The sequence below is a fragment of the Otolemur garnettii genome, unplaced genomic scaffold (assembly GCF_000181295.1).
Source record: "Otolemur garnettii isolate 467f Iridium unplaced genomic scaffold, OtoGar3 scaffold00226, whole genome shotgun sequence".
Lineage (NCBI taxonomy): Eukaryota > Metazoa > Chordata > Mammalia > Primates > Galagidae > Otolemur > Otolemur garnettii.
In genome coordinates, this window is record NW_003852621.1 from 359392 (window position 1) to 380566 (window position 21175).

The 21175-nt window shown below is 56.7% G+C and overlaps 1 protein-coding gene across 1 annotated transcript; it reads right to left on the minus strand.

Annotated features, from left to right (window-relative positions):
* Positions 1-1709: 1709 nt before the first annotated feature.
* TPPP (tubulin polymerization promoting protein) lies at positions 1710-12076 on the minus strand. The gene is made up of 3 exons (XM_003802009.1): positions 11759-12076; positions 2310-2463; positions 1710-1904 (listed from the first exon to the last, which is right to left on the minus strand). The coding sequence occupies exons 1-3, from the start codon at positions 12073-12075 to the stop codon at positions 1710-1712; spliced, it is 666 nt and encodes a 221-aa protein (XP_003802057.1). The 5' UTR covers position 12076.
* Positions 12077-21175: the final 9099 nt, after the last annotated feature.

A 21175-nucleotide genomic window follows, 5' to 3' on the forward strand; every position in this document is an offset into this window, starting at 1 on the left:
GCCATTCCAGAGTATCACTTTTGCCTCTAGGTTTCACAGGAGGGGCAGCCTGGGACAGCCAGGAGCCTAGGGCAGGGTGGGACACCCTCTAAGGGAGTCTTGAGGCCTGAGAGCTAGTGTTCCTTGGTCTTTAATGCCAGGCACCGTGGATATCCAGAACCTCAGAAGAAAACTGCCCCTGAGCCACCCCATCCTTGAGTTGAGGCATCCCTTTTGAGAGCTCTGGGGAGATCCCAGATCTTAGAGGATCACGTGGGTGAGAACCTTGAAGCTCTAGCCCCACCCAGGTGGGTGGGCTGCCCCTGACCAGGTGCTCTCTGGGTGATATGTCTATGTGCGGTAGCCATGCAGGAGAAGACTGCTGCCCACCTGTGCCATAATCTCAGGCCTGGACAGCCATCCACCCTGAGAGTATTTCCCCAAGGCTGCTGTGGGCTCTTTCCAGGATCAGCTCCAAAACCAGCAGGCCACACTCAAGGCTGTAGTTGTTCATGTCAAAGGACAGGTCACGGCAGGGGCCATTGTGCCAACAGGTGGACACACCGATTGGCATCCCCAGGATGGAACAGCACACCCAATTCTTGTGCAGACACGTGCAAGGACAGGCCACCTGCTCTGTGCTCAAGGTGTGACTGTATGGGGGTCCTGGACAGGTTCTGCCCACTGACTCCTGTGTGCTAGGCTGCAGGTGGAGAGGATGAAACTCCAGTTCATGCTGCAGGCCTGGGGGGTCTTCCCTGGCCCTGTTTCTCTTTAGTGTCCTGCACCCAGCGGGGTGGGTAGGGTTAGAGAGAGGTACTTAGGGAGAGGTGACATTGCACAGGTTGTGGTTGTCAGGAGGTTTGGGGGCAAAGCAGGGACCAGCAAGACCAGTGAGAGGCTGGGCACAGATGCCAGGCACATGCTGGTGAGGCTCCCACCTGGCAACATGGGGACAGGACATCCTGAATCTTCTCACCCACTCTGAGAGTGGACATGCAGACACCATCTTCTTAGGAAAGCAAACTGGAAGAGTGCCAACCTCTTGCGCCAGGAGACTCCTCTGGGCAGCAGGAAGCTGCCATTGTGCCCCTCAGCTTTCCTGTTACTTCAACTGTGAATGCAAGTGTGTGTGTGTGTGTGGGCATGTGTACACAAGTGTGTGTGAGCATGCGCAATCGTGTGCTTGTGGGACCTGCCTCCCACACCTGCCCTCACCAGGAAGGCTCAGAGGACTCTGGTGTCTGCCGCAGGACAGGCCACAGACAGGACCAAGTCTGTTATTTTTGTGCTGTTGGTTAGTTCCTTAGTTCCTGCTGCCCCCTAGAAAGTGTCTACCAGTAGGAAGTCAGGGTGGCCTCTACAGAGACTGTTTCCCAGGGTCCCTATGACAACCCACTCCTTTAAAACACCCCTTTCACCTCAAACTAGGTGGCCAGTGTGGTGCAATCCCAGGAGACACTTCAGAAATGGCTGTCCCCTTTCCAGCTCAGGCCAAGGCAGGTGTGTTAGGGAATGTCAGTGAATCAGGGTTCGGACCTGGTGTCTGAGAGGGGTTGGGCTCAAAGCAGGAGGGAGGCCTGGAGTGGCCTCCCCAGCTGCCTCAGCCCCAGCAAGGCCCTATGAGTTCTGCCCGAGTGAGCACAGGGACATCCACAGGAATGTAATGAAGACGTGGGTGCAGTCCTGCTCCCGGACACCTGCAGCGTCACGGGTGTGGATGCGCGGCGCTACTTGCCCCCATGCACCTTCTGGTCATAGGTGCCCGCGTGTTTGTAGCCGGGTACGTAGCCAGACTCGTCCACCAGGTCTACTCGGCCGGCCTTGCCCTTGCCCCTCCCTGAGGAGTCAAAGCGTTCCTTGTGGGAGCCCGTGAACTTGGTCGTGTCGGTGAGCCGTGACACGGTGGGAGACGAGATGGCCTTCTGCAAAGAGAGCACCGGAGGGAAGAGGTGAGCTGTGGGCCAGGGAAGAGACCCGTGAGGCTCAGACCCACCCTGGACAAATCTGTCTCCTGAAGGACAGGGCGATGGAGGTGAGGCTGAACCGCTCAGGCTCAGCTGCAGATGTGGGATCACTGCTCCTGGACTGGGGTAGCCCTGCATCTGCAGCGCCGAGACCCTGCCCCTTCTCCAAGTCCGCCAGCTCTTGATGCGGTTGCCCACACTCTCAAGAAACCCACGCTTGCCCCTCTCCCCAGCCCCCCACCCCCGTCCCCGTGTGGTTCCGTGACCTCCGCCCCTACGCCAGGCCCAGTCCCACCCCTGGGCCTGGCTCTACCTTTGCCCAGGTCCACCAGGCCCCGCCCCGAACCCCGCCCTCCCGCTCACGGTGACTCCGGCGATGACCGGCGCCTTGCCCTCGATGAGCCGGTGCACCTCACGGACCGCCTCCTCAGCGCTCTTGTCTTTGAACCTCTTCTTTGCCAGCTCCTCCAGCGCCTCCTGGAACTGGTCGAAGGTGATGGTCCGGCAAGACTTCCCCCTGCGAGGGCGGGGTTTGAGGCCCGGCTGGGTGGGCGCCTGAGAGACGCCTCTCCTGGCCGCGGCTTGGCCGCAAACCCACCTTATCTGGGAGGAGAGAAGAGTAGGGGCCCATCCGGGGCGGGGGTCACCACAGAAGGCCAGCGGGGGGCGCCCTTGGGCGGCAGCAATGCGTGCACAGAACACAAGTGTCAGGGTCCTACCCCAACCGCGAGCAACCACTGAGAAAGAGCGCCTGGGAACCCTAGGGGGGCTGGGAGGCCGGGCCTGGGGGCGCTGTGCGTGTATGTACGTGTGCATGCCTGTGTGTGTGCGGACCCTGGGGTATGCGTGTGGTGGGGAAGAGCCTGAAAGGGTCAGCTGTAAGGGTTAGAGTTGGGATGGGGGAAGAGCCCAGTGATGAAGGCAGACAAGGGTGTGGTGGGGCAGAGTCTGAAGGTGGAGTCTGGGGTGGGTGTGGAGCCTTGGGTGGGGTGGAACCTAGGGTGGGGCAGAGCCAGGGGTGGGGACAGATGGGCATGGGCTGGGGGCAGAGTGAGAGGGTGGGGCCTGAGGTGAGGGCTGGAGCAGGGTGGGGCGGAGTCTGGAGTGGGGGCGTGGAACCTGGGTGAAGGCGGAACCTGGGGTAGGGACAGATGGGGAGGGCTGGGCAGAGCGGGGCGGGCCTGGGCACCAAGGTCATGCTCCGCCCCAAAGCACGTTCATGGAACTCTCCTTGGGCAGTTGCAAAGAGATTCTAAAGTGGCTCTTTGCCTTTTATAATTTTACTTAGAAAACATTTTCCCACTTTGACCTACCCCAACTAATTCAAATCAGTGAGGCTTTACAATAGTTTAAAGGTGAGGTCCTGTGAGTGAGGCTCTGCTCTGCAAAGGGGGGCACCTCACTGGAGTTTTAGGGAGCGGCTGCAGGAAAGGGGCCACGGAGGCCCGTCCTGTTGCAAAGCCCAGCGTCCACGATTCCAGAGACAACCGACTGGACAATGAGTGGAGGATCTAGAAAATCGAAACTGAGCTTGAAAGTCAGAAGGAAGCTGAGGGGCTTCTCTTACCCAAGACTCACAGCACAGCTGAGGGGACAGTACTGCACAGCAGTGGCCAGGGGACAGACCTCAGCTAAGCAGCACTGCCTAGGGGGTCCAGGGAGAGCCCCCCCACACACACGGAGCTGCTGCATCCAAGGAGGCACAAAGGCCAGCAGGGGAGAAAGGACTCCTCAGCCCAGGGAGCCCGAGCAGCTGGTGACCCCCATGCCCAAAAGCTGCCCCTCTACCTGCACCTGCATCATATACAAAATTAACTCAAAATAGGTCACAGTCCTGTTTATGAAAACAAACTTGTGCAAAACTTTGTGATCTTGGGTTAGGCAAAGATTCCTTAGAAATGACACCCAAGGGCGGCACCTGTGGCTCAAAGAGTAGGGCACTGGCCCCATATACTGCGGGTGGTGGGTTCAAACCCAGCCCTGGTCAAAAACTGCAAAAAAGAAAGAAAGAAAAAAAGAAATGACACCCAAACATGGGGAAAAAATGAATTGAACTTCATCAGCATTTTAAAAATTGTGCTCTTCAGAAGACACTGATTAGAGAATGAAAAGATGAGCCACAAACTGGGAAAAAATCTTTGCAAAACACATACCTGATGAAGGACTCATATCTGAAATATACAGAGAACTCTTAAAACACAACAATAAGAAAAAACAATGTAAAAACATGGGCAAATATCTGAGTCAAAGACGTCACCAAAGAAGACACATGGATGGCATCAACACATGAAGAGATGCTCAGTGTTACCGGTCATCAGAGATGCAGACACAACAAGGCGCCACTGCACAACCCAAGGATGGAGGGGAACAACCGATCCACAGTAAGATGGTTGGAGCTCCTGCTGTGCTGGCAACAGTGTCTTACCAAGGTAGACCCCTGCCTCAGGGCACACAGCCTGTCCCAGGCCCTCCTTAAGAGTGGTGGAAGTGCAAGCTCAAACATGAACTCATGCAGGGATTTTATCACAGACCTACTTACAGTCACCCAAACCTAACAACCAAGACGCCCCTCAGTGGCCACCAGATAAATATGCTATGATGTGTATATACTGTAGACCCAGCTCAAAAGGGGCCAGTGATAAGGTGACCAGATTTTAACACTGGTAAAGCAGGACACCATGGGGGGGCGGGGCCTGACAACAATGCAAACTTTGATAAGCAGTTCTCAATAATCAGTTCTCAAGAATTATTTGTTATTATTAAAGTTTAACATTATAAAATTAACAAAAATAATATAAAACGCATATCCTGGTGAAATAGCCACATGGCAGCCGAAAACTGTATATTCTCTTCCTGTTCTCCTGTGTTCCCTAGCTTGTCCATTCTTTCCAAAAATTGGGGCTTTTTTAAAACGCTGCAGGACAAATTGTTAAAAATTGGGACTGTCCCGCCAAAAGCGGGACATCTGGTCACCTTACTCTAGAGGGGGAGGGGGGGCCTACTTGTTTGTTCCAGACAGTTTGGCTCCTTCTGAGCTAATTGTCCTTGCCTAGAAGCAAGGGAGGGAGCCAGTCTCCTTCTGATACCTTGCCTAGGAGGGGAGTAGGGAGGTTACATTAGCCTTTTTATTTCCAAATGAAGTTACATTAACCTCTTCATTCCCAAATGGAGTTACATTAACCTTTTCAGCAGCTGAAAACCCTATGTTCCCTTCCCATTCTCCTGCTGCCCCCTAGCTTGTCATGCATTCTTTCCAAAAATTGGGACTTTTTAAAAACGCTGCAGGACGCGGGACAAATTATTAAAAATTGGGACTGTCCCGCCAAAAGTGGACGTCTGGTCACCTTAGCCAGCAAGAGAGGACGAGGTGGGCTCCAAGTGGCTAGGCTCTGTGGCTAGAACCAGACAGGAAGACACTGGCCCTGTGTGGCTTCCAGAGCCTGAGGCTGAAGCCATTTTGCAGGGCACCTGGAGGATCTGTGTGCACCTTAAATGTGTCCTGAAGCCATGTGACATTCCAACCACACAACAGGTCAGGGAGAGAGCTGAGCTGCAGGGGTGATGCTGGAATGTCCCCAGAGCCCCAAGGGACATTCTAGAACAATCTGTCTAGGGAGCAGTTGTCCAACAACATCCACCCAGGAGAAGCATGTGGCCTGGGGGACCTGCAATGTTCCAGCAGTAGCTTCTCTCTTCTCCAAGCTCTCAGCTGGACACACACCAGCTGCTCCCTGCAACACCGGGTGAACTGTGGCAAACCCAGCAGTGCCTGGCACGGGCAGTGACGTCCACCCTTTCCTCCCTCTGGGCCTGTGGGCATGTTGTCCTGGGCTGTCAAAGGCGCCCCTGTCTCCTATTCACAGCCCTACTTGGGCTGACATGGGACGCCTGGCCTGACTGCTAGCCTTAGTGACCAGTGAGGGAGTATGCAGCCCCCTCTGGGTGGCCTCGGCACCAGGCACCACCAGTGCCAGGCCCTGGCCCTGGGGAAGGGACGGATGAGGAGCTCCCCCATCAGAGACCACATTCAGATCAGGGTGGATGCCTGTGCAGAGAGCTGCTGGTCAGGCCCTTGTCCCCTGTGATCTGGGGAGGAGGAGCCCTGGGCTCTGCCTTGAGCCACAGGAAGCTCTCCCCAGGAGATATAGGCATCTCTTACCTGAGCAGCCACAAGTGCTGGGAAGGCAATGCCTGTCTCTTCCCCAAGACACTGGTGGCTGCCCTGACACAGAGCTGGCCTATTCTCACCAGAGGCTCACATACAGGGCCCCCAGAAGAGGGGCTCAGCTCTGTCTCTCAGGACACTGCGGCGTGGCCAGGGATGAGGACAGGTGTGTGCCTCCGGGGCCAAGGCCACCAAAGCTGCCTTGGAAACTGGGCCAAGGCAGAGCCCCTGCCCTCTTCATCCCCACCACTGTGACCATAACTTGCTGCTCAGGCTCACTGGACCTGCAGAAGCTGTGAACTCAGAGTGACCTGTTCAGAGGCCACTGCAGGCAGAAAGCAGTGGGCTGTGGAGGGCACCCTGAGAGGTGAACAGCTACTCCTGAGTTTACAAGTCAGAGCACAAGGGGTACCATGGCCCCCAGGGCAAAAACCTCTGGGAAAGTCTCTTCAGCCCTGGGCTAAGACCACTTTGGCCAGTGGGGAAGTTCTAGCCAGGAGATGTGGACAGGGGTGCCTTGTCTGGTGGGCTTGCCTGTGTACATGAAAAGAGTGTGCACATCCCTACAGGACCACAAAGCAGCCCTGGCTGCCCCCAGTGAGCTCTGGCAGCCTACCCTGGACAGGCAGCTCTGACTTCTCAAGGAGGGGGCGGTGGTTCTGGTTATTCCCCTTGCACTACCAGTCTCCTGCTCCTGCCCAGGGATTTCCCATGCATGCTGACTTCCCCGAGGACCCAGAGCAGCTCCCAGGGACCTCTGAGCTGCTGGCCAGCTCAAAAACCCTGAGAAGGCCAGAGGGACCATGCTGGTGTGTCAGGACCCAACCTTGTCTAGGTGGCCCTAGGGGACTGGCCTCCACGCCTGGGCAGGGCTGGGCTGTGGGCTGACACACCTGGGGCCTTTCAGACAGATTCTGGCTGTTTGTAGAAGGTCATCCTCTGATATGACCAGGTGCACCCTCCAGCCAGGCTGATGAGGCAGAGTGGATGGATCCAGGACATGCCTAAGCTGACAGGGAGCAAGGAATGGCTCCTGTCACCAGCCAACGCCATGGAGAATTTCCAATCCCAGCCCAGCGAGCCAATGCAGACTCCCAAGAGCCCTGCAAGGTCATGGGGCCAGTAGCTCGCTGACCTGTGCAACAGACGCCCTCATGAGCCGCCCTTCCACACCCATTGGCCTCCTCCCTGCAAAACCAGTGGACGCCTGTTCTACCACGAGTGGCCACTAGAGGGCTATAGAGGGACAGGCCCAGCCTGACTCTGACCTAGGCTCAGGACTCCAGAGGGCTCAACCAGGCTGGCTCTGGCAGAATCACAGGGTGAGGCTGCACACAGAGCTCTGCTCACCCCTGCCCCTCCTTATACCCCCCGACAGGTGGTCATAGAGTGGCTCTGTGCGGAGCCATCTGCAGGCTGGAGGACCAGTCCCCTGGGTCTACTGGATGTGGTGGGTGGCACTAGCTCAGTGGCTCCCCCTACCTGGTAATGCAGGAGACCCCAGGGAGCCCCGGGGCCCTGCCCTCCTTAGGGCTGGCCACTGCCCTTGCTTCCTCCTGATCTGCATCCAGACAACAACTGGCCCCCACCGGGTCACCCCAAGCTGAGCCCCCACCAGGCCTTGCACAAGTGTTGTAGGAAGCATTGGTATACCCATGCAGGAGAACATAGCAGCCTACAGTCAAGCTGGAGCAGGGGTGGGAGGCGAGGGGAGTGGGGCGTGGCCTCCGTCGCAGAGACCCAGCCTGGCTTTCCTCTTCTGCCTCCCAGGTGGGCCTCCCCCTGTGTAGAGGGACGCCAAGGGCCCAGGGGGCGAGGCCTGTGGATGTTCAGCCCAGGCAGGGAATTGGAGTGGGCAGGGGTGGGCAGAGCCTGACTCCCGGGATCCCCAAGGCACACATGCCCCTCCTGGGCACACACAGACTTGCTGTCCACAGCCCCCAGGGTCCCAACCTCACTGCCCTGGGCCCCACCTGTCACATCAAGTCAGGATTCATTAGTGTCTCTGTGGGGGTGTCTCTGTCTGGCCTAACAGTAGTCTTCAATAAAAAACTTGGATATGGCTGTAAGAAATTTGTTTAAGATTTAACACATAGTAACATCAAAACAAACATGTGCTGCCGTGGCGACAAGGGCTAAACAAAGGCCACAGATACCCCAGCTGGCACCCAGCCTGCGGAGTCATGGCAACCTGCCCTGAAAACAGAAATAGTTGCACTTTTCTTTACTGAGTCCCGCCTGAGTACCCGGGCAGCTCTGGCTCCTGAGGGCAGGCACTTCTACAGTTGCCCCTTTGCAACTATAGGAGTGGACATCCCACTCCTAAAAAGGCAGAGCAGGAGTGCCCCCTGCCCTTGCCTAAGCTGGCCACCTGGCCTTCCCAATCATCCCCCCTCCCCCCGTATTCCAGTTCTTTTTGTAGGACCCTTGATCCCATTGGGGATACTGTGCTCCCACAACCCTGTGGGGTCATCATCCCCTAACCCTACCAGGGTAGTGTCCACCTCTCTCTGACACGGACAAGGGTATGAGTTCAAGTCCTTGCTACTGCACACTTGGGTGGTCAGGTGACACAGCCCAGAAGAGACTGGGACTCAGGCCACAGCGAGCCCAAGAACAATCCTGGCTCCAGGAGGGAGGCAGCCCCCAGGGTGGGGGCCAGGTGAGATTCCTCCCATACAGGTGAACAGGGAGAACAGGTCAGGATCCCTCGGCCTTCCCACTTGCCAGGCTCCTGCTGCCCAGCCAGACAGCCCCCTCCCACATGCATGTGCAGGCCTATGTGTGCATGTGCATGTGTGCCAGGGCATGTGCTGCATTTGCAGAAGAAGAAATTGTGTCTGTGACTGCAAATGGCAGTGTTGGGGCTGTGGTGGCTGAGGGATGTGAGGTCCCTCTGCCAGTGACTGGCCACTGGGCAGACCATGTCTTCCCACCTCCAGCCTCACCCTTCTAGAAGCTTCACCCACAGGCACAGGTCTTGGGGCTCCTTTACCACTTGACACACTGGGACTATTGAGACTAGCGTTGGACAGCTTGGAAGGACTGGAGCAGGGTGACCACACCAGGCCCCACCTGAGAAGTGCCCCTGACCTGCCGAGTGAGTTGGGTGGGCAAAGAGCCAGACCACAGAAGCCAGGATGCTCAGAGCCCTGGGAGAAGAACACATGGTCAAGGGCTACCATCCTCCCAGTCCAGTGTCTATCCCCAGTCCCGAACACACAGGTGCAGAGCTCTGTGACTACCTCTGCTTCCCATGCCACTCACATGGAGAGGACCACTGACCAGGCTGCCCTCTCCAAGTTGGTGTGCTAGACTCATCCACTTGGCAGAGTGAGCTCTGGGCTCCAGTCCTTGGGCATTTGGCCACAGCCAGGCCAGTGCCACTTGCTGGCTGACCTGTGGAACAGCTCTGATCACCAGGACCTGCCTGTTGCTGCCTGACACTATCCACTCAGACCCACACCACAGGACCCATCGCTATGAGGAAGCTGCTCATCTCCTAGTAGGGGCTGGTGTGTCCTGAGACCCCACTGGGAGGATAAGCCCCTGGCAGGTTCTGGTCCCCAGGCTCAGGTGATGCTCACAGCCCCCGGTGGAGGGACAGTGGGCACCGAGACCCTCAGGTTGGACCACGGAGGAGCTGCCACAGCCCCCAGCTTGGAGGTACAGGGGAAACACTTGAAACACACACCCTGCCCAGCCCCCTCCCCGACAGGCACTGCTCTGGAACATGCCAGTCCACACATGCCTCACAGATAGGGCTGGGTGCTGCAAAGGAAGCTGGACCTTGGCCAGAGCAGAAATCGGGGTCCAGGTGAGCTCAGGGAAAAAAGGGCAATGGTCCTAGGTTAGAGGTCCTGGGTCAGAGTGAGCCAGTCCTTGGGGGTGGGGCTGATCTGTCCACACCACCTCCTGTCAAGTGGGAAGGGCCACGCAGCCAAGTGGGAAGCCCCAAGGTGATGAATGCCTGTTAACCTAGAGTCAGGGGAACCTGAGAGGTGGGCAGTCTTCCCAACTCCAGCAAACCATCCACAGCACAAAGCTTATCCAGGGAACACAGCATGTTAGAGCTGCCCACCTGCCCTCTGCAAAGGCCCAGACTCCTATGGACATAGGACAAGCCAAGTCTTCAGCAGGGTCCTGGGCAGCAGTAAACTCATGGAACCCCTTTCCCTGGGGCTATACCACCCCCTGCCTTCTCCATCCAGGGGCCTTGAGGAGAGACTGGCCACACTAGAGCAGTGACCAGACCTGTAGTGTTGGTGGGGCCAGTCTATGCTAAGTTCTTACTGACTCCCCCTCCCTGACCAGCACCTGTCTGCAGCCCCTGGTAGGACCACCACCCTATCCCACTGTGCCACCTCTACCTCTGGCCCAATGGGATCAAGTGCTGTCCCTAGGGAGCTGTCCCCAGGAGCAGGCTGGCCCACAGCTCTCTGGTGACAGCAGTGATGGCTGCCCCTCAAGTCAGTGTCCAGGATGGGCATCAGCCAGTAACACAGGGAACCAGAGGACCTTACCACACCTGGAGACACCCCACAGCTTCCCTACAGGGCACAGTGGTGACAGAGAGCACAACCATGAAGACCATGTTACCTACCCAGGTGACAGAGATGGGGACATCTGGCCAATGCCCATCCCCCTCAAGAGCCAAGGCCATTGGGAGGAAAGTCAGGGAGAACTGGAGAGGAAAGCAATGACGAAGTTATGGTGACATACAGCTAAATACACACCACTGATTATAAGTGGACATAGGCAAAAGGGAGCTGAAATAAAGCTATTTCCATAACAGGCTGATCTGGGCAGGGCTGGACCGGGGGATGCCCTTGGAGACAACTATTACTTTTCACAGGTGTGATCACAGGGTTGTGGTGAGTGGCCGGATGTGAAGGTGGGTGTGAGAATGCCTCAACACACGTCCCAGCATGCAAGAGGAAATATGTGCAGGTGCATATACACACATAGCTCAGGAACACATGTGCACATACCACAAGGAACATGCATGCATGTGCACACACAACATGGGAACTGTGTGTGTACACACACAGCACAGGAACACGCACATGTGTGTGCACAGATGAAGCAAATGGCTCAAGTGGTGGTTGCCACTGCCTCTGTGGTGCTCTTTGCTCTATTTTTCAACTTTTCTACATGTGTAAAAATTCCAGAAGTGGAGAGAAGGAGCACAGGGGGTTGGTGGGGCCTAAGTGAGATACTAGTCACAGAGGAGGCCCCTATGATGTGCTGCACTGTACTTGGTCATGCGAGGCCTGTGATGCTGGGCACCAGCTTGCTGGCAGGGGGAGCAGAGCTCACCCCAAGTCAGCTACAAGGTCAGACACCCCACTGCAGGCCCAGGGGCAGTGCGCCAAGAAATCCAGAAACATCCTAGGACTCTGCTGTCCCTGGGTCATCCCTGACACCATGCATTCTGTTCCTGTTCCTGGGCATCATATTGTGAGCAGGGCAGGTGTCTTAAAGCACAACCACACTGCATTTCCATGCTGCCCATTAAAACACAGACTCCACCCCCAGGATGAAGAACTGTAGACCTCCCCGAGGTACACACACCCTGACGCCCAAGCATGGACCCTGGCCCTGAAAGGGAAGCCGGCTGGCCTGGGCAGAGCCCAGCAGCACTTACTTGATCTTGCTGAAGACGATGTCCACGTCAGTGACAGTCACGTTCTTCCCATCTATCACCTGGCAGTCCTTGCACAGCTTTGACCAGTTCTTCCCATGCATCTCCTTCCCCGTGGCCCGTGTGTCCCCGTGCACAGCAAAGCGCCGGAAGGCCTCTTCCAGGGCGCTGAGCTCAGGGGCAGTGGCAGCCGCCCCCTCGGCAGCACCTTCTGACTCCAGTGACAGCCTCTTGGCTGCTTTGTCTTTCGTGGGGTCCCCCGGGGACTTAGGAGGCGTCCTGTTGGCAGTTTTGGTGGGTTTGGCCTTGCTGTCAGCCATGTCGCTGTGAGAGGAAGGAGGGAAGGAAGGGTCACTCTGCTTCTCACAGGGTCGGGACAGGAGATGCATTCGGGAGGGGCCCAGAGCATGGAGGCAGGTGGACCTTCCTCAGGCCCCTCAGAGCCAACTACCCCACAGGTGAGTGTGTGTCCGGCTGTTGGACATGGCAGAGCTGAGAGAAGCTGTGGGAGGGGCTGCTACCCTCCTGGCACTGGGAGTCTCCCCGCCACCCAGCTGGTGGGTCAAGGACACCCTCCCCAAACCAGTTAAAACCATCAGCAAGAGCAGAACCCAGGTGGCTGCCCTCTGGGGTGCAAGCCAGGGAGGCTCAGGGTCCTGCCACAGCAGACCCTGCCTGGCCCCCAGCATGGCTCCACTGCCCCAGCCCAGCCCACATCCCCCCTGCAGCTCTGGGACACACTCTGGGATGACACCCTTCCCAGGGGCCATGAGGTGACACAGTCCCTCTCAGTATTGAGCCTTTTGAAGACCGAGCAAGAGGGGGGTGAGCAGTGACCCTCAGGGTATCAGGAGGATCTACCAGGAGCCCAGAGCCCTCCCAATGAGCAGAAGCCTCCCAGACCCAGGGAGGCTGTGGGACCCCCATGTTGGGAGCACAGTGATGCTCTCTGGACTTTTGAGGTGCCTGACTCCAGGTCAGAGGCTGAGGAGGTAAACACCCTGGCAGGGCTCAGGGACACAGGCCACTCCAGGCACTTCCTCCGGGTCCTCAACCACACTAGCGGGCTCCACCATGAATACTAGCCCCTGGCTGGGTGGGAAAGGCAGTGAGGCTGCTGAGACTGCCTCTCCACCCAGCATCAACTCTGTCCAGGATGAGACCCCAGGAGTGACCCCAGGAGACCCCTAGACCCCTGTGGGTCTAGATCTCCATGTGTCACAACCACTGGTCTGAGTAGCCAAATGTGCAGAGGCAATGTGAGAAGCCCTCAAATACAAACAGAAGCTCAAGTCCTGGCTGGAGGGTGCCAAGACTGGGAAACTCTTGAGATCCCTCAGATCTGTGGCCTCAGCACCAGCTATGGGGGGGTCTTGAATGCTCAAGTTCCTGCAAATTTCCCCAAACAACCAGAAAGCCCAAATGAAGCTTACAGGCTGGTTGAAGGCTGTCAGGGGCTGTGGGCCCCACCTTCCCACTCTGCTGAGGGGACCATTCTGGGGCCCCTGGACACGCAAGGGCTGGGCCAGGTGGGAATGGGGGGGTCAAGTGGAGGGCAAACTTAAATCATGGCCTCAGCAATGCTCCCCTTGAAAGATGAGGCCTGAGGCCTCCCGCGTCCCCACAGGACAGGGAAAGGCCGGTCAGGTATTGAGCCAGAGCCATGGGTCTTATCACTGACCCATTTCTTTGTGTGAAACAGGAGCTGTTCCCATGGCTCCTCCAGACGCCCAAGGAGAGAAGCCACTAAGGTGCTGGAAGTGATAGCGGTTTCTGCAAGAACATGGGAAGCTGCTGGTGGATCACACCTCGAGAGAAGCCTTTGGGGGCCTCAAATGTGATGCAAGCCCTGTGGTCTAAGAGCCATCCCAGCAGGAGAAAGGACCTATGGAGTATCTGAGCTGTATGCCATGTGGTCACGGGTGCTACAGTCACAGGCAGTCTCCTGACATCCACTGAGTGCCCTTTGTAGTTTAGAAGGCATCATACGCTGATATCCACACACCTGAGCCCTGCCTACTGGACAGTAGGGATGAGGGCAGTCAAGGGGCTGCAGCTACTTTTCTCCTGTCAAATGCCTGAACCCCCACTGGCTCCTTCCTAAATAGCTGGACCCTCTTAAGCAGGTGAAAACCCAGCAGGTGAGTGATGTCTTTGTCAGTCACAGCAGGTGAGAGGCAGTGAGGGCAATTCTACAGTGAGAAGAGGTAGCAGGGCAACTCCCCATGCCAGAGAACATTCCAGAGCACAGAACCTCCAGGAATGCTACCCTGACTCCTGCATGGTGGGCATCCACTGTGTGGGTTCACAGGCCACAGTGTAGGGTTTTGAGGGGACACTGAAGACAAAAGACCTGTGCTTTGAAGTTCTGGGGCAAATGTTCCCACCAGGATGTCCACACATGGCAGCTGCCCTGGGGCATGAGGGACACGGCTACCTGCAGAACCAGTCACACATCCTGTGGAGGCCGTGGTGACCCTCAGCATTCCAGGAAGACACAGGGAGTGGGCCCATGAACCCATGTATCACCCCTAATGGGATAGTGCGGTAGCTAGGTCAGAGGTGGCCTGGGAAGAAAGTCTGGGAGAAAAAGCAGACACAGGCATTCAGAGAAGCAGAGCCCCTTTCACTCACCCCTGGGCCTATGGGGGAATCTCCCCTACCTAGCTGCAGAGTGGCAGTGACACAGGACATTTGAGGCTGGAAGTGGCTCCCAGGGCATGGTTCAGCTCAGGGCCCTGGTGTCTCCGAATAGGTTCTAGGAGGATGTGTAGCATTACTGGCCTCATGAGGCTGTGGCCATCAGCTTCGAGTGCAGGCACAGAGGCCCTAGGGATGAAGGACAGGTGTGAGTCAGGGGCTGGGGTCATGATGCCTGGCAGGCACCTAGTGCCTGTCGGAGCTCTCTGGTCTAGGTGTTTGTGTTTTCCTGAACATGTATTAGCTTAAGAAAGTATTTTTAAAGGTTTTTTAAAATAAAAAATAACAAATGAGTTAGGCCCTGTGTGCCTTCACGGGAAGACGGCCAAGACTGCTGTTTACACTGTGGTTCTCCAGGACATGGACTAGTAGACAGGATGCAGCCCTGGAGGCTGGAGGGGCAACAGATGGAGCTTCTGCAGGTGGGATTGGGGGCGCTTTTCTGCTGTTTGAATTGCTTCATTAAATCCACATGCTATTTCCATAATGACAGCAAGACGAATAAATTTAATTTAAAAATAAATGGAAGGTGCAGGCAGAGATTTATTGGACTACAGAGGCATCTAAACCAACAGAGAGCCTGTGGGCCCAGAACCTTTCCCGCTGAGCACAGGTCCAACCCACTCTCTGCCTGACCTAGGGCTACACTGCTGACTTCTTGCCTCTACCAGCAGAGGCCTAGCTCTCCTCTGCTTTCCCACCCCTCTAGTTTCTTGGGGACTGAACCTGAACCCTGGGTGGCAAAAATGCAGGCCCCTCACATCTGGTCTGCTCTGATCTTTCTCTATTAGAGAAAAAAAAATAGTAGGAGCAGCTCTAGGAAGACAAACAGAGTACACTGATAAAGGGGAGACCTCCCAGATGGGACCTGCACCCCAGGTAAGCTCCTCTATCTCTGGTGAGTGTTCTATACCCTCAGGTGAGTACCCTGCACTTCCAGGTGGGTCCTGCACCTCTCTTCTGTTGGCCAGCACTCCTGGTGTGGTGCTTGGAGAAGGGATGGGCCTCTGCCCTGTCCCCTGGTCTTGAGTTTCCTGCTCTGAGCAGGGAGGAGGTGCACACACACCTGAGAGGAGGCATGGCCACCATCAGGCTCAGGCCACCCTGGCCTGCACCATGAAGGGCACGGGCAGTATAGGCCATGCTGTTTTCTGCCTTTAATCCACAGATGACCTCACCTACACCCACAGATGCTCCTCTGTGCCAGGGCCTGCGGAAGCCAGGTGGGGCCACTGGACTCTTTCAGGAGCTGTGGACCTAGTCTCCCCACCAAGAGGGAGAGCAGATAATAGATATCCTGTGTCCCCTGGGTGTAGGAAAGACTGAGTTACCAGATTTGCATTCTCAAAGGAGGGCAGGAGGTGGAATTACAGAAGGGTGAGAGCTGGGGCAGCTTCACACCTGAGAGGCAGCTGCCTGGGGGCAGAGGACTCAGCCTCTTCCCCACTGGGCTCAGGGACCCCACTGCCCAGGCCGTACCTCAACACCTAAGCCACCTGGCCACCAGCCCATGGCCTCCACTGTTCCAAGAGGCCCCATAAAAGCCATTTCTCAGAATGAATCTCCCTGTAAGATTCCTTAGGACTTGACTGCCTGAAGCAAAACCTACAGAAAGGTGATCTGGGTGCAGCAGGTGAGAGCTGCCCAGGGGCCTCAGGGCACAGGTGTCAATAGGAGGACTGAACATTGGGTGTCAGCCAGGGGTCTGCAAGCCTAACCAGGAGCCTGTGGGCAGAGCCAGGTCCTATCATAGGGCTCAGGGTCCTGTCACTGGAACCAGGATCCCATCACTGGGACCAGGATTCTGTCACAGGCTCCAGGTCCTTGTCACTGTGTCCAGGCTCCTGTCATAGGGCCCAGGTCCCTGTCACTGGGTCCAGGAGCCTGTGGGTGTGGCCCACCTATTGATTAAAGGCAGAAAATAGCAGTTCCTACATTGCCCTTGCCTTTTGCAGTGCAGGCCAGGGTTGCCCAAGCCCAAGGGTAGCCAGCTATACCTCCTCTCAGAGGTCATATACCTCCTTCCACTGCCCAGCTCCTCTGAGCACTGGATCTGGGCACCTGGTCTTCTCTGTGCCCCCCACTCTCCTGCAGGTACCTCCTGGAGTTGCCCAGCCCAATGTCTATGCCCTTCTTGCCTCAGGGCAGTGCTTCCCCTGGCTCTCCACCTACACAGTGTCCCCTTGTCTCCCCACCTAGCCACATGAGAGCACAAGCCAAGCTCTCCTTGGGGAGGGGAGCCAGACCGGTGGCAGGGGCCAGCTGCTCAGGCCTCTGTGTCCTCACCCCTTGCCTGTCTGTCCCACACTGGCAGCTCTGCACATACCTGCTCAGCCTGCAGGGAGCACCCATCTCTGTGACCTGTCAGCATCAAGACCTGAAGCCCAAATGTATGACAGCCAGGCTCACAGAAAGCCCTGCTTGTCTCTGCCACTGCAACCTGCACCCTTGTATACTGTGGAGAACTCCCCATTTGGAGACAGTGGGACCTGTGGTGATTCGGGGGCCTAAGGGATCTGGGCAGGGGGTTTCCCCCTCCTCTGAGCCCTGGAGATTGGCCAAGCTTCCTGGCCATGGTCAATCGTGCTGTGACCGCCAGATACTTCCCAGCAGTGGTTGTGCCACCTTGGCCCCCCTCACTAACCTCTTCCCCCCAAGGGCAAAGTGCCAACCCCCTCAAGTGCACTGCAGCCCAGGGAGCAGAGTCTGGCACGCTGAGTTGCTAGGAGATTGGGAAATGGGAGGCTGGCTGCCGTGCTGGGCAGGATCTGCTGTCTCCCAGCCAGTGACAGCCACAGGCCTTGCAGGTGGGCAGGAATTCCTAGAACGAACTTGGGAGGTGCTCGGCCACGCAGGCAGACTCCTTGCAATGCTCAGCCTCAGCAGGGCTGGCCTAGTGCGTGTGGTGCCAACAAGACCTTCCCTATCTTTATCTCAAGTCCCGTCCAAGGTGGCTCCCTCCATGCAGAGGCATGACCTTCAGCCCTCCCACAGTCTCTGGACCCTTGCTGGACCACTCCACATCATGTTCTCCCCATGGAGCACATCTTGGGCCCTATGCTTCTCACCACAGCCAGATGTGGCCACAGGAACTGCTGCCCAGATAGGGTCTGGGCCAAAACAGACCCCACTCCTATGCAAGAAGTTCGGGTGTCCATACTGCCAGCAGGGGCAGCTTGAGGCCCTGGAGATGGATGTATTCCTAAGGCTTGCCAGGCCCTGTGGAGAGCACCCCTTCCCCTGTTCACCCTTGGGTCCCACCCAAGGACATTCCACAGAGGCCCTGTGCCTGGCATGACCTCACAGGACCTCCAAAGACAGCCTATGAGGCCAGAGTGTGCAGAAAAGAAAGGGAGAAAGGGAAGGAAGGGGCTCTAGGTCCTCAGGGTCTCCATGAGAGACAGGTTCTGCCAAGACTCTGGGACAGCCTCTCTAGAACATTCCCTGGGCTCCATGACAGCCTGGCCCTTAAAGCTGATGGGGGAGAGAGAGGAAACCAGGACATGAGGGGACATCCCCAGCTAAGTCCACATCATAGCTGCAGCATCTGAGGGAGGCAGTGGGCCACTGGGATGAGGGGAAGGCCTTCCAGGGCCAAGACTGGCCCCTCACACATTGCCGCTCTCTGCTCTCAAGACCCTGTCAAAATGAGGTAGGTACAGTGACATCAAAAGACCATAGCAATCTGGAGCCAAGAAGGGAGTCTCCTTACTGCCCTAAGTGGGAAGAAGGGGATATGTCCCAGAAAACTCACCTCCCTGTGCACTGTTGTCAGGGGAGCCTGGCCTTTTCTAGGTCCTGAGGGCCTTGAGTAAACAGTCCCCAGGAAACAAAGGCCATTCAGAGGCTGCAGACACCCCGAGGTCGGCACCACGTTCCCCCACGCTGGGTGTTCCCAGCTCTCTCTTTCAGAGTCACTTGAGTGCAATGTGGCCCTCAGTCACAGCAGGGCACCCCCCTCTTTCCTCAGGACACTCTTTGTGAATGGCCACTCATCTGGCTTAGACGCTGGCCCCCAACTGGGAGAGCTTCCAGAGGCTGGCACAGCACAGGCATTAGCTGAGTCTGTGCACCCTGTGCACCAAGAGGAGCAGCAGAGGCTTAAGCTGCTGTGAGCTGCACTGCTGTCCCTGCATCTGTGCGGACACAGGCCACTCAGGTGCCAGGCATGGCCAGGGCTGCCAAGCTTGAACACCAGCCAGGGCCCAACCTCAGGCCAGTCGCCAGTCCAGAGAGGTTGCTGGGATGGTCTCCAGCCTCTATGAGGCTCTGCCCGTGACAGGGTACTAGGCAGGCTCTGGCCAATGGGGACAACTTGGGGACTGGAAGGAAGCAAGTCCCAAAGATGGCCAGCAATTTCTAAGGAAGCGAGAGGGACAGGCCAGAGCTGGTGTCCCAAGCAGGTGTCCCCAGAACATCTGCACACTCCCTACTCCCCACATAAGCCTACATTGGTGACCACTACTGAGCACCTTAGGACCTGCTGCTCGCCAGAACCAAGAGTGGCCTGGAAATGGGGAGCTGTTTGAGACAAAGGGGTGGGTGGTAGATGGGACAGGAAGGGTAGTTCTCTCCAAAGGACACCATCTCTGCGCTGGGGTAAGGGAATCCCAGATTAGGAGCTTTCCAGTAAGGGAAACCGAGGAAGACGGGAAGGCAGGGGCCTCACTCCCTCTGTCCCTTCGAAGGAGATATGGATAAGCAGAACATCCATGGTGAATGGAGGCCTGTCCAGCACCCCCACACCTGGCGTCCACCTGCCCAGCTCCCACACACCTGGCATCCACATACATGGTGACTCTAGGAGCCACACTTGGTCCCTAAACATGTTCCATGTGGGGCTGAGGACTGGTTCATGTCTGGGGTGATCATGGGAGCCCAGCTGCATAAAGACCTAAGATGCCAAAGTGAGGACAGTTGCTCCTGCTCATCTTGTAGGGGCTGAGAGAAGACCCTGCCACAGGCACGTGGCAATGCCCTATCTCTGTGTCAGAGCCTTGGGAGGGAGGGTGAAGCTTCCTGGCACTTAAGTAACTTGCCCAAGTTGTCCTAGCTGGACCTGTTATCCAGGCCAGAGATGCCCAGGATGCCTGGGATATCTGGGAGCACCAGCTTATGCCACAAGATGGCTGTAGGACAGAGGACAAAAGAGCAAGCAAGTGTGCAGACCTGTCTGCAAATGACACTATAGCCCCAGGCCCGCATTCAGAGACCCTGTCACCAGGCTCCCAGACAGCTGCCCAAGGCCTGTGCCCAAGGCAGTAAACCACATCCCATGCCCGAGGTCCAGGTCTCAGGTTGTTTCTCCAAGCGTCGCACAGAACATCTGCCTAGTCTCAAAAGGAATAAAGAGCTGGGGGCGTTTAGCTTGTCATTGCATTCTAAGACCTAGTTGCAGCAGATGCAGAGAGACAGCCTGATGCCCAAACACTTGCGGGCAGCACTGACTGGGCTGGGAGAGAACATTTGGAACCTTCCAGGGCTGCCCCTCACTCAGCACACCTCACCAGGTCACTGCTTCCATCTCGGGCTTCCTGGCCTGTAGAGCTATGGGAACAAATCACTGTTGTCTATGAATGACCCAGTCTGTGGGACTTTGTGACTGTGGCATGATGCACTGAAACAGGAGCCCCTTGGAGATGAGGCAAAAGCCCAAGTGGGGCAGCCATGGCCCAGGCCCTGGATGCTGGAATAGACAGGAAGGACCTTCCCCGGGCCCTGACCCACCTTTGTTTTGGTCTCTGGTCTCCAGAACTGTGGAGAAAAAATTCCTGTCATGTTTAGCCACTCAGTGTGTGCCAATACATCACAGCAGCCTGTGGGCACTGATGAACAGGTATGACCAGGAGGGCCAGTGCCCCCACAGAGGGACAGAGGAGCCCAGATTGGCCAGAGTCTGAGCACTGTGAAATGAACAAGCCACACATGCCTCTGTGGAGGCAGGGCGTGTGCCACACTTCCTGACAGGGAGCCGACTCGGGGAGCATGCTTGGGTCAGACGTGAGGGCACATGGGCTGACCCCCCTGGCTGAGAGCCACAGCCACACCCACACACAGGGCGCTCAATGCTCCTGGTCCAATAACACCTCAGCCAATCTCTGGAGACCAGTCAGGCAGGTGTGTGGGATCACCCGCTGGGTGCTGTTTGTGGCACTCCTGGCAAAGGGGCCACCCCAGCTAGCACCCTGGCAGGTGCAAGACAGTTTGTGAACAAACAGGTAGGTCAGGGCTGCAGGTTTCAGGATCAGGACAATGTGGTCTGTCACCCCATGGGGTCTGGCAGGGACACACAGCCCATACAGGGCACCCTGCTCATCATGTAGGAACAGATGGTCCTTCCCTTCCCTAAGCCATCTGGAGGCACTAGAGAGGGAAGGGCTCCAGAGGTTATTAACGTCTAGGCTTGAAAAAAGGTAAGGACCAATTCCACCTTTTAATAAACCTAAGTTTTAAAAAGCTGGCATCAGGGTCCTCTGGGTCTGAGCTCGCACCACTAAGGAGAGAGGCCCAGGCTTTCTGAGTGCACACATGGGGCTTACAGGAGACATTTGGGTACAAGGCAAAAAAACCCACTTGATTTCTTATATACTCTCTTTTAAGATTTTATATATTTCTACCCCAAAGAGGGTCCTGCATTTGGACATTAAAACATTAAATTGGCTCGGCGCCTGTGGCTCAACTGGCTAAGGCGCCAGCCACGTACACCTAAGGTGGCGGGTT

Excerpts from the sequence above, each read along its gene's own strand:
- TPPP (XM_003802009.1), bottom strand. The coding sequence starts at position 12,075 with ATGGCTGACAGCAAGGCCAAACCCACCAAAACTGCCAACAGGACGCCT. Across the intron at positions 2,464-11,758 it reads ATCGTCTTCAGCAAGATCAA|GGGGAAGTCTTGCCGGACCA; the intron begins GTAAGTGCTGCT and ends CCGCCCTCGCAG. Across the intron at positions 1,905-2,309 it reads CGGTCATCGCCGGAGTCACC|AAGGCCATCTCGTCTCCCAC; the intron begins GTGAGCGGGAGG and ends CTCTCTTTGCAG.